This window comes from Polypterus senegalus, chromosome 13 (genome assembly GCF_016835505.1).
Source record: "Polypterus senegalus isolate Bchr_013 chromosome 13, ASM1683550v1, whole genome shotgun sequence".
Taxonomy (NCBI): domain Eukaryota; kingdom Metazoa; phylum Chordata; class Cladistia; order Polypteriformes; family Polypteridae; genus Polypterus; species Polypterus senegalus.
In genome coordinates, this window is record NC_053166.1 from 150,377,480 (window position 1) to 150,397,624 (window position 20,145).

Below are 20,145 nucleotides of genomic sequence, written 5' to 3' on the forward strand. Positions count from 1 at the left end.
GTTAAATGTCATTTGGTATGAGGTTCGTGAAAACAGTTTTAATGTTTGTGATACGCCATCAGTTGGAATGACAAATGTAATGCATAGCCTATGTTTCTGTTATATGCCATTTGGTATGGGATTTGTAAAAGCAGTATTAATGTTTATGAGGCGGCAGCTGTTGGAATGATAATTGTAATGCATTTTATGACTACTCAGTTGGAAGGATAGAGACATACCAAGTGGACGGACACGTAGATACACAGGCACACAGACAATTTTACTTTTATTACGGTGAATTGTAATTTTCACAGCCACCAGTAGGGGGAACATGAATGTCAAAAGAGTCAAGCTTGCGGTGTATTTTTATTTTGTGAATTAAGTGAATGATATTAACGCAATTCAAATTCTGATGCTTTTCTGCACGGTTGTGTGAGTAACCAAACTCAGCTTAGTGTCTTAGCACATAGAAATTAATGTAAGTCACATATAATGGGATGTGGGAGGAGCATTTGGAGAAAACCTCTACGGTCACAGGAAGAACATGGAGACTGGCCAGAGATCTGAAGCTGGGTTCATGAGGTAGCAGCATTCACCACTATGCCACCATAACCCTTTAGCTGTCCTCCCAAAATGAGATTAGCAGCCTTTGCTAAAATCTGCTACTTTCTAAACTTCAGCTAATTCAACATTTACCAACAACCAAATGTTAGAAGGTTCCCCTAAGCCAACATTCTAAAACTGTAATGGCAATCCGTACCCAGCTTTCTCTTCTCATGGGTCTGCATGCCATGACCTGCCTTGCCCTGTCATGCCAACTGCCAGGGCAATCTGCGGAGCAAGCAAAAGGGAAACAATGAAGAGGGAAATACCTGAAAGCACAGTGAAAACCGCTGCAAAGGCGTTCAGCTTGAGTCCATCGATCACGTTGCTCGAGTGAAGGAGCTCCAGGCACATTAAACTGAAACCAACTACAAGCAGCATGATGTACAACACCTCGGACACGACGGACAGCCAAAGGACACCTGTGGAGACAGACAGACAGACAGGTCAGGAGAGCCAGTAAAGCTGTGGCAAACGCACCAGGGGGAGTAGAATTAAGGAGGACCCCAGGTCTAGCACCTCACATTACACAAAGCAACAGTGCCCGGGGTCCCCCTTTAATATTCAACATTTACAACATACAAGATACATGTGCTGCTTTAAAGAGCTTCTGAAGTTTGTCAGACGAGAGGCGACCATTCAGTCCATCAGGCTCGTTTGTTTAGCTCAGAGCTAAGCTCTCCCAGATATCTCATCCAGATGCCCCTTGAAGCTTCTCCAGGTTTCTACTCCAACTCCATGTCTCGGGTAGTTTGCAGCAGAGTCCCACAACTCTTTGCGTCAAGATGGCTTCAGTCCTAAATGCTCTTCACTGATGTCCTCGAGTACCTGATAGGACCCTTAAGATGAAGGAATTCCACCGGACCTTCCTTATCAAAGCCTTTAAGAATTTTTGAAGAACAGGGCTGGGCTCCATCATAGGCTTCTGTGGCTAAAACAGATTTCATAGTAGGACTCGTCCTCAAGTCCCATGATGCACTTGGTTGTTCAAGGGCTGCAACGTCTTTCTTGTGCCGCCATGACTCAGAACTACATAACTAGTGTGTTATATGTAGACTGAACATAATGGCTCTTGATTTACATTCAGCGGTTTTTACAAAATGCCGTAATGTTTTACTTGCCTTTGTAGCCCTTACCCGGCCGGGACGCCTCCATGCTGGCAGGACCAGGAGTGCAAGTGTGGCCAATACGTTACGTCCCCCTGGGACGCTAGATGGCAACCCCTCTGGGGTCCCGCTGGGCTTCATGGGAGTTGGAGTTTGGTGCAGCCCTGTTGGGATCCGCTGGCGCCGCCAGGGGGTGCTGCAGCTGGAGTTGCTGAGCCATACCCAGAAGTGCTGCCGGAAATGAAGTCACTAAGCACCTGGAGCACTTCTGGGTGTATTATAAAAGGAGCTGGCAGCCATTAGTCCAGAGGTCAGAATCGGGAGGAGGAGGAGTGGAGGAAGAATAAGAGAAATAAAAGTATTGTGTGGAGTTGTGCCTGTGGGAACGGGGAAGGCGTTGCCCGCAGGTGAAAAATTAGAAATGAAGCATTTATTTGTTTTATAAGTGTGCCTCCCGTATTTGTCTGTGTTGGGTTGGCGCTCATATAGTGCCTTTCAGTCACACCTTTTTAATCGCTTCTGCACATTGTTCAGATGATGAAAATGTTCTGCCGATGTAAACCCTTAAGTCCGGTCCCGAGGTTGCTCCCTTTAGCTCAGTGCTCCCCATCTTGTATTTATAACTGATATTTATGGCCGACGTGCAGCACTTTGCACTTTTTTTCACCCAGTATCCCCACATAGGACCCTCATTGGGTAATGGGAGGAACGTGGGAACTTCTAACAGAAACAAAGCCTCGGTCTTTAGCAATGCCAGCGTTAACTAATCTATTCAAATGGATGGGAGTTCTTCCTACTGACGCTTTCAAGTTAAGGAGCTTTGAGAGCGTTTTGTTTTATGTTACGATATAATATAATCTTATATATAAACGTCTATGCGTGCAAGTGTGTCTGTCTGTCCGGCCCGACGTGAAAGGTAGAGTTGGGGTGAAGGAAACAGAAAACTCGCTTAGCCGCTATTAACACAAGCGAGGCCAGCATGTCGGCAGAAACGAAATCTCAGAAGAAAGACAATGTCACTTAGGTGTTAACATCGACAAACCGGTATCCCTTTTACTGTTCCTTCTGCCGCTAATGCACAAGCGATGCGAGAACATCAGCAAAACGAATCCTCTTAGGAGAGAGACGCCCAGAGTAGCTCCTTTCAATTACCTGACATTTTCATTTTTTTTTCTGACGATTTCAATAGTTTCTAGGACCCCAGGCTTTTTACAGCACTGGCTTACACAGCTAATATAATATAATATAATATAATATAATATAATATAATATAATATAATATAATATAATATAATATAATATCTGTGGTGGGCTGGCGCCCTGCCCGGGGTTTGTTTCCTGCCTTGCGCCCTGTACTGGCTGGGATTGGCTCCAGCAAACCCCCATGACCCTGCTGTAGTTAGGATATAGTGGGTTGGATAATGGATGGATGGATGGATAATATAGCGTGGAGTTTGCATGTTCTCCCCGTGTCTGTGTGGGTTTCTTCCAGGTGTTCCGGTTTCCTTCCACAGTCCAAAGACATGCAGGTTAGGTGTGTTGGCGATCCTAAATTGTCCCTAGTGTGGGTGTGTGTGGGTGCCCGGGGATTGTTTTCTGCCTTGCTCTGTGTTGGCTCCAGCAGACCCCCGTGACCCTGTTATAATATAATATAATATAATATAATATAATATAATATAATATAATATAATATAATATAATATAATTAGACATATATGAATGAAGGGCGGCACAGTGGCCTCGTAGTTAGGAGACCTGGGTTCGCTTCTCGGGTCCTCCCTGTGTGGAGTTTGCATGTTCTCCCCGTGTCTGCGTGGGTTTCCTTCGGGCGCTCGGTTTCCTCCCACAGTCCAAAGACATGCAGGTTAGGTGGATTGGCGATTCTAAATTGGCCCTAGTGTGTGTCCTGTGGTGGGTTGGCACCCTGCCCAGGATTGGTTCCTGCCTTGTGCCCTTTGTTGGCTGGGATTGGCTCCAGCAGACCCCCGTGACACTGTGTTCAGATTCAGCGGGTTGGAGGATGGATATATGAATGAATGGAAGACCTCTGTGTGTGTGTATGGAGCAGTCTGTTCTGCTCATGCTCAGCCACAGCCACTAGATGGCGCATGCGTGCACTTTTAATAATTTTTGCTGTTGCCTGCACCTCACTTCTCACTACAAAAGACGTGTGTGTGTGTGTGTGTGTGTGTGGAGCAGTCCACCCTGCTTACACTCAACCATAGGCACAGGATTTGGTGTGAATTCTACAGAAGATATAGAAGCCTATACAAGTGTGACTCACACTTGGTGAGATGGCGCACATGTGCACTTTAACTTTTTTGTTTGCCCCTCACTTCTCATTCAGCCACAGCAGACAAACTCAGCTTTGTGGTCCATGCATGTTGTATACGTTCACACAACGAGCTTCCATATGTTTGGCCTGAGAGGTTCCAGCCTCTCCCGCTCAGTTTGCGCCACAGCTGCACTCGACTACACGTCCATCTTGGACAAGATACGACCTGTGCCAGCACAATAGAGTCAAACTGCTAGGGAGTCTTCGGGTTGTTTTTTTTTTTTGTCCCAAAGACCACACACAGCTAATATAATTATAAATGAAAGACCTTTGTGTGTGTGTGTGTGTGTGTGTGTGTGTGTGTATGGAGCAGTCTGCTCTGCTCATGCTCAACCACAGCCACTAGATGGCGCATGTGTGCACTTTTACATCTTTTTTGGCGCTTGCACGCCCTTCACTTCTCACTCCTAAAGACCTCCGTGCAGCAAACACTAATGATACAGATAAAGAGACACAATGTTGATATGAAGCAAACGCTAAGGCTTAACAACCTGCAAGTGAATCACCTCAGTAATGGAAGGCAAAGCTTGAGGTTTTCACTACAGACATTGTCTGTCAAGAGGTATTTTCTCGAGACAAAGACTAATAGGACTCGTATGCCAGTGATACGGCTATGATGTGGTATCACCAGTGTCTTCTTATGAAAGCCAGTGGGGCAGCAAGCACAAGGTGGCCCACGTCCTCTGCACTCAGTCATTCTTAAGAGTCAGCTGTCGCCTGTCAAAGTACAAGTGTTTGTTGTGAAGATCTCACACAGCTGATATAATATAATAGAATATAATAGAATAGAATAAAACTACAAAATGTTCTGCATCAGGTACCAATGCCCAGGTGTAATGTCCTCCAGCATCCACAAGAGGGCTGCAGTGCCCATTGAACAAATGCAACAAGAAGCACAAAGATAGGGGGATGTGATGGTTACAAAGGTCCCTAAATGTGTGATGTGATCAAAACAGATGGACTTACCATCGTATCATTGTGCCCATTTTACTAAATGGGCAATTTGCTGTGCCAGTATAGGCAGGCAGTGGCATGGTGGTTAAGGCTTTGGACTTCAAACCCGGAGGTTGTGGGTTTGAATCCCACCACTGCCACTGTGTGACCCTGAGCAAGTCACTTCACCTGCCTGAGCTCCAAATGGGAAAAAAAAAACAGAAGAAATGTAACCAATCGAATCTCAAATGTTATAAGTCACTTTGGATAAAAGCACTGGGCAAATAAATCAATGTAATATCATGTTATATAGAGATGGCACGGTGGTTGGCGCTGCTGTCTGATGGATACCCAGATCTCACACCAGGTTGCTTTTTGTGTGCAGTTTCCATGTTCTCCACGTGTCTGCCTGGCTTTTCAGTGTAGTCCTCTTTCCCCAAACACATGTGGGTTTAGGTTAACAGCTCGGTATATACAGTAAGTGTAGGTGTGTGTGTGAGTGTGAGTGGGCCCTCTGTGCTCTCCACAGGCTATTTACCCACCTTAAACCAGTCTTTATGGGACAGGCTTTAGTTCCCTGTGACCCTGAAAAAAATTAAGACCTAAGGATGTTAGCTTTTTAATATGATATCTGATCTCCCCTGAGAAATTGTTTCTGAATTGCCTGCATTATATAATCTAATGAAATATGATATTATATTCCAATTTAGAAACACAAATTAACACAGCACATATGTTCAGGGAAGCACTGTGAGTGCCTGACGGCAGCTCGGTGAGACTGAGGAGGAGTTTCTGTGCACAGGCCATCCTCAGCCGAAGTAAGGCCAGCATCTACAGCTCCATGATGCCTTATTGTCAATTCTGCTCTATTATTTATTTATTATAGATTTTTATATTATTAATATAATACTGTAACTGTACATATCAATAATTATGGCTAGAGTTGAGTACTGTATTTACTATTTATTGACTTTTTATATTGTTCTAATGCACAGTCTTGGGGATTAGCAATTAAGTATTTCACTACATATTGCAAAGTGCATAACTGTATATGACAAATCAAATCTTGATTACTTTTTTTGGCTATGGAAGTGTCTGCAGCACGCCTAACATCACACACGTGTGCTTAGGGGACACCTTCAGGGCTCTGCTGAGGTAAGCAATTTCACCCCAGGAACAGAGGGGGTGCTGTGGCTAACCGCTACCTTCTCTCCAGCAGCTTTGAAGAACAAGCACTGCAGGATCCCTGGCCACGCCTCACTACAGGCTCTAGAAGCCCCGCCCCTTTCTGATATATGGATACATTTTTTGGTCCTCTGACTGGCAGCAGACAATCGTTTAGAGCCCTGACTGAGACAAAGAGGCAGAGCACCTCTACTCCGACATGCTTTTGTGCATTATGGAGAAATGCAGCATAACCATTGTTTTATTTCATTTACTGAGTGCAAATTCAAAGGGGAATGCAGAGCTGGTACCTCAACACTTGAACCTGTGCCTGACCAATTGTTGATACTGCATTGACACAGGGGAACTCTGCAAAAACAGAACTTGTGCAGTTAAGCAAACCTTTTTCCCCAGGGGCAGTAGAGCCAACTATTGTACCATCATTCTTCTCAATGATATAATATGGCGATTCTAAATTGGCCCTAGTGTGTGCTTGGTGTGTGGGTGTGTTTGTGTGTGTCCTGTGGTGGGTTGGCACCCTGCCTAGGATTGGTTCCTGCCTTGTGCCCTGTGTTGGCTGGGATTGGCTCCAGCAGACCCCCGTGACCCTGTATTCGGATTCAGCGGGTTAGAAAATGGATGGATGGATGGATGGATGGATAATATAATATAATATAATATAATATAATATAATATAATATAATATAATATAATATAATATAACATAATATAATATAATATGCTGTGCTATCCATCTAAGGTGGGTTAAAATAATTAACGCAGACCTCAGCATTAATATATGCAGTGCATAATGGAATGTGTTTTTAATGCATATTTTAATAAAATGCATTGCATTTGTCATTCCAACAGATGTTTGTGGTGTGCCATCTGTTGGAATAGTAAATGCAATGCATATGACTCTGTTGCATGCCATTTGGTATGAGGTTCATAAAAGCAGTGTTAATGCCTGTGATGCGCCATCTGTTGGAGTGACAAGTGCAATTTATATGTCTTTGTTAAATGCAATTTGATATGAGATTCATGAAAGCAGTGTTAATGTGTGGGATACGCTATCTGTTGGAATGACAGACATAGCAACTGGTATCACAGACACTTGTCATTTTTTTTAAGGTGGATGTAATAAAGTATAATATAACCAGCTGTGCTATCCAACTAAGATTGGTTGAAATCTAAATAATAAATGTACAGTATACCTCAGTGTTAATGTTTGCAGTGCACAATCTATCGCAATGAATTTTGTAATGCAGGTAGTAATAAAATGCATTGGTTACATCAGTTAGAATGACATACACAATGCATATGTCTCTGTTACACACCATTTGATATGTGATCATGTACGTAGTGCTAAAGTTTGTGATGTGTTGGAATGATAAATGCAATGCACATGTGTCTGTTACATGCCATTTGGTATAAGGTTCAAAAAAGCAGTGTTAATGTTTGTAATGCACCATCTGTTAGAATGACAAATGCAATTTATACGTCTCTGTAATATGCTATTTGATATGAAACTTATAAAAGCAGTGTTAATGGTTGTGATGTGTCATCTGTTGAAATGACAAATGTAATAACCAGATTGACACACAGACACACAGAAAATTGTCCTTTGATTAAGGTGAATATAATATAATATAATATAATATAATATAATAATATCATTTTTCAATGTGCTCCAAAAGCAGTGATTATGAAGACCCCACATACCACAGGTTTCCTTTATTGAATTCTGCCCTTGAATCTTCGATAAATTGCCCTTCCATAGTTAATGCTGTTCCAAAGGGCATCGCACCTTCTGCAATATGAAAGCTGGTAGATGAGCAGACTGGCTCAGGGTCACAAAGCGTCCGCGGTGGGGGCTGAACTAGTGACTTTTTCTAGTGCACTGGGGGGCTGCTGCTTCTACAGTACTGTATGTGCTTTTAGATAGATAGATAGATAGATAGATAGAGTGAAAGGCACTATATAATAGATAGATAGATAGATAGATAGATAGATAGATAGATAGATAGATAGATAGAGTGAAAGGCACTATATAATAGATAGATAGATAGATAGATACTTTATTAATCCCAAGGGGAAATTCACATAATCCAGCAGCAGTATACTGATACAAAAAAACAAGTTTTAGTAAGTTTTAGTAAGTGCTTTGCTATGTACACTAATTTGTATGTTTTAATTTTTAAAGCTTCATTACATTGTGAATAGCACTTTAGGTGAGAAGCCAAGTCGTGAACAGACAGTGTAGGGTAGAGGTTAGGAGCAGGAGCTGATGCAGCACATTGCCACTCCCACCACATGACAAACCAGCTCAGGATCCCAGATTAGGACCCGAGTGCCAGCCATGCCATGGGTGACACCTCAACACCACACTAGTTCAGATGGAGTGGAACACTGTGAGGTTTTTTATGGTGGCTGGAGTGCCAGTTCTGCCACCAACCCCCAGGTTTTTCCCTGCAGGTTGGAGGGCTGACATGCAGGGCTGGGTGCAGATTAATGTCATACCCAGGATGTAGGTAGATGTTGGTTAAATGACTCTGGGGCTTACAATGAAGCTGCTGTCACATTTTGTGGCTTATTATTTGTGCGGTATGTCAGGCTTGCTGACTGCCATTACTCATGTTGCTGGTGGACTATTTGAGTTCACTCGACTGAAAAGCTCTGGCCGTGTCAAATTTCGCGTCAGCTCGATGACTTTCCAGCCCAGTCCTCCTCGTCCCTGTTCCTGGCAGTCAGTTTCGTGCTGCTGTTCAAACAGTGAAGGAGTGCAGCGAGTTCAGCCACAAGCTCGTCCCCTTATCTCTATTTTCCACTCTGTCATGGTAGGTAAACGTGACACATCAGACCGTCGAGCTTCTCTTCTGTTTGTGAGATCCAAAACATTCTATGTATTGTCTTTCTGGGTGAGCGCTCATTAGTTGTCATGCACACTACGACCAAAAACAAAAATCAAAGAGGTTGGAGGGGCGAGTGGTTGGAGTGAATCGCTGGATGTGGCACATTAGAGACTGGCATTCACAGGATGGAGTGAATTGCTGGACGTGGCACAATAGAGATTGGCATTCACAGAATGGAGTGAATCGCTGGACATGGCACATTAGAGACTGGCATTCACAGGATGGAGCAAATTGCTGGACGTGGTACATTAGAGACTGGCATTCACAGGATGGAGTGAATTGCTGGACATGGCACATTAGAAAATGCCATTCACAGGATCGCGTCGCCGTCGGCCTCAAACACACTAAGATGATTTAAATGAAGGTTATGACTGAAGATCACTGGAGAAGTCGCGTAATGTGAGCTTAGGGGGAATGATGCCACGTTCTTCTGGTGCACAGTCCCTGCCAGTAAACCACTAGGCCACCCTGTCTCTTTCTTTCTGTCTTTGCCTCCGTTCGTCTTTCTTGACCCACATTCCTCTACTTTCAAACCTTTTTTTTATTCTTATTTTTGGTCTCCATTGTCCATCAGTAACACAGCACTGCATCTGCGGCAGAACAGACAGGCTGGCATAAATCAAAAGTGCGGCCTCCTGTCATAGTTGGGTTGAAGCTCGAGAGCAATTGGCAGCTTTGGAGAAAATGAGATTATTATTGACTGCCCTCAGCAGGGAGCCTGCTAGCCGTCTTCCAGAGGGTACAGGGGGACTTAAACAGCAGGACCAGACGCAAAACTTGGTATCTTCACAGCTAGAAGGGGATTTAACTACTCAGAGCCTGGGGTGCAGTAAGACTAAGAGATGAGTGGCTGAGAGGCAAGGAAACAGGGTGGTGCGGACCCCCGAAGGAGTGATAAGAAGACTCCAGGCTCCATGTTTCCGTTTTTTTTTGTCTAACAACCTTTTCGAGGTCAAGCAACTGCCGGAGTCGAATTCACTCTTGAATCGCATCCCACTGGAATGACAAGCAACGGATCACTGAGAGCCAGAAATGAAATCATGACAAGCACGGAGGAATCCTCTAAAGGCTGAGATGATAAATGAAAGGGTAAAGGAGAACGATGAAGAAGAAAAACATTCCAGGAGCGGAAATGGAGAACGAGAAAGGAAAGGCGAAAAAGAAAAAAATAAATAAAGCAGGAAGGAGACGTGGAATGGGAATGAGAGTCGGAAAGAACACCGAGGCACCAACAACTTGGGCTTCGATGTTCAGCCACCTCTTCTCTAAATAACATAAGATAATTAGAGAATGTGTTATGTTTATATAGCGCCTTTCTAGCTGCTCATAGAAAGTGGGGAGCCACTTCATCCACCATCTCTAATGTTCTGCACCCACCTGGATGATGCCATTCCTGCGCCCGCGCACTCACCACACCTTAGCTATTAGGTGTTGAAGAGCAGAGTGAGGGACAGGGGATGATTAGGGGGCCAGAGAGGAAAATCTAATCAGGACATTGGGGTACATCCTACTCTTTCTGAAAGATACTCAGGGATCTGTGATGACCACAGAGAGTCAAGAGCTCAGTTTAACGTCTCCTTTGAAAGACGACACCAGTTTTTCAGTACAGTGTCCCCATCACTGCACTGGGGTCCATACCCACATCACAGGACACGCACCACCAATCAACCGCCCCACTGGCCTCACCAACACCTCTTCCATAAATCACATGACCAGCTTAATGCAGTTCAGAGTCATGTTGTGGAGCACAGGTAGGAACCAACCCTGGACACGGGGATGGTCAACCATACAACCCCTTCATGCACATGCCACCTAAATGTCATTGAGGAGCAGACAACCAACTTAACACACTGATGTCGGAGGAAAACTGGGGGACCTGAAAGAGGAACCTACACAGGCAGAGAGAACATGGAGACTCCGCACAAACTTCATCCGGGCATGGCTTTTGAACCCAACATGCTTGATTCATTGCACCTTCTCAATATATTTCAGTCAAAACACCAAAGATGGCAGAGCTTTTAAACTGTTAAAGAGCATGGAGGAATAAACCAATTAGGCAAATCTAAAGGGAGCTTCACTTCAACATCCTTCATAGGAATTGTTGATTTATTTAACGTAAAGAGGCATGGGATAGTCAAGAAGATGGAGGACAGAGATGTTGGTCTACTGGCTGGCGTTCTGCCCAGGATGGACCCTGCCTTAATTTTAGCAGAGATAGATAGATAGATAGATAGATAGATAGATAGATAGATAGATAGATAGATAGATAGATAGATAGATAGATTAGATAAAAGGCACTATATAATAGATAGATAGATAGATAGATAGATAGATAGATAGATAGATATGAAAGGCACTATATGATAGATAGATAGATAGATAGATAGATAGATAGATAGGATAGATAGATATGATAGATAGATGAAAGGCACTATATAATAGATAGATAGATAGATAGATAGATAGATAGATAGATAGATAGATAGATAGATAGCACTATATAATAGATAGATAGATAGATAGATAGATAGATAGATAGATAGATAGATAGATAGATAGATAGATGAAAGGCACTATATAATAGATAGATAGATAGATAGATAGATAGATAGATAGATATGAAAGGCACTATAAAATGATAGATAGATAGATAGATAGATAGATAGATAGATAGAGGGTGGTCCAGATCTTATTATGCTATTTTCATTACACTCTAACTTATCATTGACTTTTTCCAATTTCAAATAGCACAGAGTATCAGTTACCCAGTAACTTATAACAGGTGGGCTGGGATTCTACCAGTTGCGTAATACAAGTCTCCGTGCCAGACCCTATTTCTTGATATTATATAGCGCCTTTCTACAGTAAATCCCATGACAAGGTACTATGAAAACTAAAAATGTAAGTATATCGTAATATTTCCAATGTCTCTAATGTCCAAGCCCTGACAAGTTAGATAACTGTCCTAATGACACTCATCACCTTAGATAATTCATGAGTGAATCTTGATATTTTATAGCATCTTTTTACATTAAACACCATCACATAGTGGTATAAAAGTAAAAATGTAAGTCTGTCATAATATTTCTAATGTCTCTAAAGATAATTCATGAGTGCATCTTGATATCATATAGTGCCTTTCCATCATGCATACCCTCCCAAAGCTCTTTACAGGTGACGTTCAATTTTGTATCCCAATGTTTAAAATGTGAATCCCAGCCACTTAAGTGACTCACTCAGGCCAGACCGAGTAAGTGTCTTGGGGGGCTTTGAGCTTCAGTCCAGACCCTCAGGCACTATTCTACACTGCCAATGCTGCAGGCAGGACGGGTGCAGCCCTGGCGGCTTTGAGTGCAGCTGCAGCAGCTGAGATCTGAGCAGAGCTGTCTCTTCAAAGAAGCAGCTCTGATCCTCCGCACTGCACGTTAGCCCGGGCCCCATAAGAAGATTACGTGTTAGGAAAAACACTCATGAAATCAATGCGTTGCCGTATTTCTATTTTTATTCCCCCAAGGCTGCTGTGACAGTTAAAATCATTTATCAGAGGATCTCAGCTCCCTCCCACACAGCCTGCCAGCCACAAGGGAGCCTCCAGAGCCGAGTGGGCGGCCTCGTCTCCGCTGCGCTCACGCACACGTTTCACCAGGAGCTCGGCGACCGTCCACTTCCATCAGCCGCTCTTGCAGGCTCTTCTGCGTTTGTCACATCTTGATGAATGGCAGAATCAGATCTGAAGAGATTTTGGCAGCTTGAAAAGAAAACTGGAGATCTCCACCAAGGTTTTGTTCTTGCAAGTGAGGAGGCTGCGAGTTTTGGAAGGACTCGTCCTCCACCCGCCACTTTTGATTTTTTTTTTTACTTTTTCCTCCCTGTGTGATGCCACTGCAGAACCCACTTTGTCACTACCAGCGAAGTGCCCACCACCGTGTCCCACTTCACCTCACTTGGCCTTCCCCAGCTTAGCTACAACACTCCCACACTGGCAACATTGAGATGCAAGGCTTGGGGGTCCAGGCATGGATGCCACACTAGAGTGCTCTCACAGATTAAGAGTCTATCGGTCAGCATCTGCCGAACGCGCCTGCGATTTCATTACGGAGCTGCCAGTGGGATGATGGCTTTGGCAAAGGTTCATCTCAGTTAAATCCATTTGAATACATAAATGAATGTTTTCAGCAGTGGGCTCCGATGCCGTCTCCGCTCTCTTCTCTGTTGCCTAAAACTTCAAGAGTTGTAATATGTCTTCAAACCACATGCTGTAACCCTCCCATCTTGGTCCTTCTCATATGAGACAAGTGGTCTTACTCACCTCTTTCAGATGCTGGCGCCAGGTCAATAAAGCTCCTGCACTTCTCACCTGGAAGAGAGAGAGAGAGAGAGAAAAGAAGCAGCCTCAGTGCATCATGGGAAGACAAAGACCACATAACATCCCACACCCTCCAGCTAGCCAATAACTACCCCTCCCATGTCTTGGAGCACTTCTAGCCGCAGGCTCATTCCACCATGGATTGCTAAGAAGCGCCTCTGGGGGTCTTTTCTTCCCATTGCTATCAGGCAATTCAGTGCTTCCACCCAATATACTCATTAAGTTTATTTGTATATACTTATTTACTTATCGAATGATTGATTGACTAATTGATTGGCCGTATCATCTATCCTGGGAGTTTGTATTCTTTTAATGTTTCTGCTGCCGTAGGCATCTGAATTCTCCCATGGGGTTAATAAAGTTCATCTAGCCTAATCTAATGAGAAGTCAAGCAAAATGACACCTTTTATTGGCTAATTAAAAAGATTACAATATGCCTGAAGAAGGGGCCTGAGTTGCCTCGAAAGCTGGCATATTGTAATCTGTTCAATTAGCTAATAAAAGGTGTCATTTTGCTTGACTTCTCATTACATCCATAATGGCTAACACAGTACAACACGCTAGTACCGCTAACCTTAATCTAACATGCAAACTCCACACCAAGAGGACCCGGGACACAAACCCTGGTCTCTTTACTACACCACCATGCTGCCCTCCTACTGGATCACTTACCATAAAAGTCACACTATAATAAAACCCTTGAGGACCCGCCCCACTCTAATCCCTGTAGGGATTTTTCAAAAACGTGTTAAAAATCAAGAAATTAAATGGTGTGTCACAATCAGACACTTGGCATGATTAACACATGTATTTTAATCTCATAAGGTAGACTATGGAGTCAAAAATAACTCAAAATAGCAAGCTTTGTGTCTGCAGGAGAAAGTTTATTCTGGTGCAGTGTGTGGAAAGGGGGCGTGGCTAGAGTTTGCTGGTGTCTGCTGTTAAAACCGATTGGCCTGGGGGGGGCGTGACTAGAGTTCGACGGTCTCTGCTGTTAAAACTGATTGGCCTGGGGGCGTGGCTACAGTGTGCCTGTCTCTGCTGCTAAAACCGATTGGCCTGGGGGTGTGGCTACAGTGTGCCTGTCTCTGCTGCTAAAACCGATTGGCCTGGGGGCGTGGCTACAGTGTGCCTGTTTCTGCTGTTAAAACTGATTGGCCTGGGGCGTGGCTACAGTTTGCCTGTCTCTGCTGCTAAAACCGATTGGCCTGGGGGCGTGGCTACAGTGTGCCTGTCTCTGCTGCTAAAACCGATTGGCCTGGGGGGCGTGACTAGAGTTCACAGGTGTTGTCCTCTTTTTCACAGTTTGTGTCCTGATTAACATTTCTTATTATAGTTTCTCTGATCACAACCATTTCAAGCAGTTCAATCAGATGCTGGTACAACTCAGACCACTTTAACCAAATCAATAAGATGATCTCATTCCATCTGCCTCTGGATTAGGGACTTCCTCTCTGATCGCTCCCAGGGGGTAACAGTAGGCCCCTCAGCCTTAGCACTGGTTCCCCACAGGGCTGCGTGTTGAGCCCTCTTCTCTTTAACTTCTATACCTGTGACTGCATCCCTGCACACTCTAGAAATTGCATCATCAAATATGTAGATGACACCACCACATGGTTGGTAATGGACAGGGTGAAGCGGCTTTCATGGTGGTGCAGAGACAATCATCTAATTCTCATCAGCACCAAAACCAAGGAGCTGATCATCAACTTTAGGAGGAAGAGAATGAATATTTAGCCCCTTTTTTATTAGCGGGGATTGCGTGGAGAGGGTCTCTGACATCCAGTTCCTGGGTGTACACATAGAGGAGGACCTGACTTGGAGCAGCAACACCACAGAGCTGGTAAAGAAGACACAACAGAGACTTTATTCCCGGAGGATAATCTGCAAGAATAATTTCACCCAAAAACTGCTCACGCCCTTCTCTTGTTGCTCTATGGAGGGGAAATTGACTTATGACATCAGTGTGTGCTTTGCCAGCTGCACAGATCCAGAGAAGAAAGTACTCCAGGGGGTCATCAAGACCGCCCAGAGGATTATCAGATACAATTTCTCCTCCCTGGAAGATCTTCACAGTTCCCGCTGCTTTCAAAAGGTCCAGAGTATACTTAAAGATCCATCCCACCTGCTTACATTTTAGGACAACTGAAACTCAGACAATTAGAATAACAAACCGTTTTTTACTCTAAGGCTATGTCTGCAGTAAATGCTCTTCATATTGCGAAATCCTAAAGGGAAAAATTATGCAATGAATACCAGCAGCATCCGAAAAAGTGTTTTGCATGTGTAGTATGATGTGTGTTTTACTTTTTATCTTTAGAATCCCTTTAATAATTCTCCATATTTATATATTTTTAATGTTTTATAATTTCATGTTGTTTTGTGCTGATTAGGTTGGCATTGGATTCCGTTGTATCTGTACAATGGCAATAAAGATATTCATTCATGATCTCTTTTTAAAAGCTCACCATCAGCCAAAAACTTTAACAAACTCTGTTGAAAAACAAAATGCAATATAGCCCACCAAGATCTAAACCAGTTCCAAAAACCCTCTTGCTGACCGAAACCACTTTAACAGACCCCGTACCTGACCCCATTTAATTAACTTCTCCCTCCTATGAAGTCAGTAGACAGATTGGGAGAGCATGGGGGGGCGGGGGGTCATGAAGTCGCTGATAAAGGGGTGTGTGGCGCTCCTGATATCTCTACAAAAGGACGAAGGTCCAAGTCTTTAGAGTCCTGGTGCCCCCTGTATGTGAGACATGGATGCTCTCCAGTGACCTGAGATGACGACTGGACCCCATTAGTGTTGTGTCTCTTTGGAGAATCCTTGGGTACCGCTGGTTTGACTTTGTGTTGCTCACGGAGTCCCAAATGAGGCACATTACCTGCATTGTGAGGGAGCGTCAGTTACGGCACTACGGCCGTGTGGCGCGATTACCCGAGGGCGATCACAGGACCCTCATTGCTGAGGCCAGGCCAAGGGGTTGCCCACGTAACACCTGGGTGCAGCAGATAGATGCTTATTTCGGGAAAGTGGGACTGGACCACGTGTCTGCCTTGTGCCAACCAGGATCCTGAGCTGTTTTCGTTATGTGGTGGGTGTGGCAACACGCCATATCAGTGTATGCCCCCCACAACCTGACCTGCCCTGAACTTGCCATGACCCACAGTCGTGGACCCACCCAAGGACTAATAAAACTGCCATGACTGAAACTTTTTCAAGAAACGTTAAAGAGAACTTTATTTATAAAACTCGCTGAGCTGGTTTAATTAAACCTGTCTTTTCCCAAACCACTTTAACGAAGGCCAGGAACTGCCACCACTTTATTAAAACCCACCATGATTTAAACCCTAACATGTTATTTTATGACTTAAACAACTTTAAAGAACTTATTAGCCGACCCATTTTAATAATCTCAATAGCCGACCTGCTTCGGTAAAACACACAATCGCCACATTAAAAAGTTTTATAATAATAATAAAAAGTGAAGAAATTTTAATAAATCCCATCGTGCTAGACAGCAAGTTTTAATATAAATAAGCCACATAAATAAAATGGTGACTACATGTCCCATATTCCACAGGACCATCCTGTATATCAGGTGCCTTTGTCAAAAATTTTACATTTGTCCCACATTTCAGACTAAACTATTCAAGTAACATATGACCACCAATTGCTCAAAGAGTCAAACTTCTGACCAAAAAAGATGCAAGATATGACCAAGATGGTAAACCTCATGCTTATGGCTGCTTGTTCACTGCAAAGTAAACTTACTTTAGTGAGTACATTTAAAGGAGTATTGGGTTGGTTTATTGAAAGGATTGAGCTTGTCTCTTTTTAAACTACCAGACTTTATGACTAATTCTTTGAACACCTTGTAGAAGTTTTTTTTTTAACGTTTTATTAATTTTATTAAAATCAAATAACATTCCATACAAGTAAGTCAAGTTTAACAAAACTAGGTTTGAAACAAATCGACCCCCAACCTTGTAGAAGTTAAAAGAAGAAGAAGAAACAGAAGGAAACAGGAGCAGATAAACGTCTCCAGACATCTAAAGCAGGAACATATTCAAGTTTTTAAGATTGTCTCTGAATTAAAATAAAGAAACTATTGATATCTTTAGAAATGAAACACCTACAGCCAGTGATGTCGTGGACATGTTGTGATTAAAGGACAAGTGAAAGAAGGACTGCTAAAAAAAATGAAGACTGTTCAAATGACTGCAGTGGGTTGTGACCATAAAGGCATTATATGCAAAAACTATTTTTTAAGAGGTGGAGTGTAATGGACGGGGGTCTGTTGGAGCCAATCCCAGCCAACACAGGGCACAAGGCAGGAACAAACCCCAGGCAGGGCACCAGCCCACCGCAGGGCACACACACACCCACCACACACCAATACACCTAACCTGCATGTCTTTGGACTGTGGGAGGAAACCCATGCAGAGACGGGGAGAACATGCAAAATTCACGCAGGGAGGACCCGTAGAAGCAAACCCGGGTCTCCTTACTGCGAGGCAGCAGTGCCACCACTGTGCCACCGCACCGCCCTGAGTTAATATTCTATTGTCAAACAATATCCTATTCTAAAATATTTAAATAGACAGGGAAGTTAATGTCTAATCTATTTCTACTATATAATAAAACACTAAGGTCAGTGTGGGCATCCTGCACTTCAGAACAATACAATTGGTCAGTTTACCTTTGTTGTGATTGGTCAGTTTGTCTTTGGTGTGATTGGCCAGCTTAATTTTGGTGTAACTGGTCAGTTTGCCTTTGGTGTGATTGGCCAGTTTGCCTTTGGTTTGATTTGTCAATTTTCCTTTGGTGTGATTGGTCAGTTTACCTTTGGTTTGATTGGCCAGCTTACCTTTGGTGTAACAGGTCAGTTTGCCTTTGGTGTGATTGGCCAGTTTGCCTTCGTTGTGATTGGTCAGATTGCCTTTGGTGTGATTGGCCAGCTTACCTTTGGGGTAATTGGTCAGTTTGCCTTTGGTGTAATTGGTCAATTTACCTTTTGTGTGATTGGTCACTTTTGCCTTTGGCAATGAGATAAAAAGAGGCAGGGACGTGTGGTCAGGGGAGGCATGAGAGGCAGAGCCTCACCTGTCACCATGAAAAGTAAAAAACTAATAATGATAATATAAAATAAGTGTGTCCACTGGTCTGTGCAATAAATTTGTTTTCTGTATGATTCCAATAATTTTGATCATTTTTATAGTCAAAATCGCTGAATTTGCACATTTCCTGTTTAAATGCAGAGGAGACATGCGAGGTGAGGCAGCGATAAGCCTCACCTCCCCTCAGACTGCGCTCTCCCTCACACATGGGGTTGATGCTTGCAATTGGTGCGTGCCTGTTACTGTCTCTCTGTACGTCGCCAATATAATGTTTGCAGACACGTTTATTATACACCCTGACTTTCTAATATCTTTAATGAATGTGAGTGACATATTTAGTCTTGCTAATCGGACACAAAACCGCAGTGAAAAGGCACAAGGTGAAGCAGACAGTACTGTGCCACCCTGAAGGGGGCGCATGTGAGTGCGACAGGTGCTCGTTACTTCTGTTTTTCTACGCAGACGCTTTATAAGTTAGCGATATCAGAAAGTCAAGTACGCTGCATCGGTCTGTTTATTTTTATTTTGTATTCCGACTGACTGTCAAAATGGAAGATTAAGTCTTTAAAACTAAAGGAAAGTAAGGAGGACTTTTACAAGAAAGTGGCGGAGATTTTCGTGGAAAAGGATAGCCGCATGAACTTAATTTACAAATAAAGGTAGGACCATAAATCGGTTTAAATTTTATAAAAAAAATGGGATCTGATTAACAAAAAAATAAACCAATATTTAAAAACTAAATTTTGTCCTAAAATAAAATTTTCTTTTGTTTATCTTGTTATCCTTTTGTTGGACAGTCTATTAAAATTGATTAAAGCATCAGAATTAAAAGCTTTCAAAATCAACTAAATATTTCAATTAAGGTCAAAATTGAAATCTGTTTCTTTTTTTGTACGCCACTCTATACTTTCATTTGTATAGAATGAATATGAATTGTGGAATTGCAACAGCAAATTTGGAACACATGGAGGGTGAGGAGCAAATGCGCTCTCTCCGTTCTCTCTCACCGCTATCAATGTAACGTTCTTTCATATCCAAGTATGAACCTTACCGATGTGTGCAAAGAATGCTGATGAGAGATGAAAGATAACCAGTAGTCACAGTGCAGGCTACCAACTGAATTAGCGACTCTTTTGGGTTCATATATTTGTAAATGTCACTCTGAAGGAGTCCGTGCCTCACCAGACATGAACCTCACCGCACGTCATTGGAAAGAAGAAATGCAAGTGTTAGACACTCGAGGAGAAGAAACAGCCTAGGAGTCGCACTGAGCGAGCTGCCTTCAAAGACTGGAAATATAAAAGCAGACAACAATATTCTTCACAAGGAATGAGAGAGTTTTGAGAGGCAGGCTTTGCGGGAAGAGGTTCAGACACACGTGAATCCAGAGGAAAGGCGCAGAAGGTACACGTAGGGCAAGAAATAGCAAATATGTTTAAATTATGCTGTTGCACTGATAGTAGTATATAAACTGCTATGGGTTGTGTTTGTATGTCATGTGATTACTCGTGAACTAAAACTTGATATGAAACTTGGTCTTAATCAAAATCTTATGACATGATACGCTCTGGTAAAGCAAAAATTATAGTATAAGTTCTGTTGTTTGTAATAAAGAGTCTCAAA

The 20,145-nt window shown here is 43.1% G+C and overlaps 1 protein-coding gene across 2 annotated transcripts in view; it reads right to left on the bottom strand.

The window, feature by feature from the left end:
• The window catches only part of gsg1l (gsg1-like), a 111,433-nt gene that overhangs the window by 50,789 nt on the left and 40,499 nt on the right, over positions 1–20,145 (bottom strand). For both annotated transcript variants that reach the window (XM_039774558.1, XM_039774559.1), the window contains exons 2-3: positions 13,342–13,389; positions 852–1,004 (exon numbers count right to left, since the gene is read on the bottom strand). In XM_039774558.1, the coding sequence (XP_039630492.1) occupies positions 852–1,004; positions 13,342–13,389 (201 nt within the window). The remainder of the gene's footprint in view (positions 1–851; positions 1,005–13,341; positions 13,390–20,145) is intronic.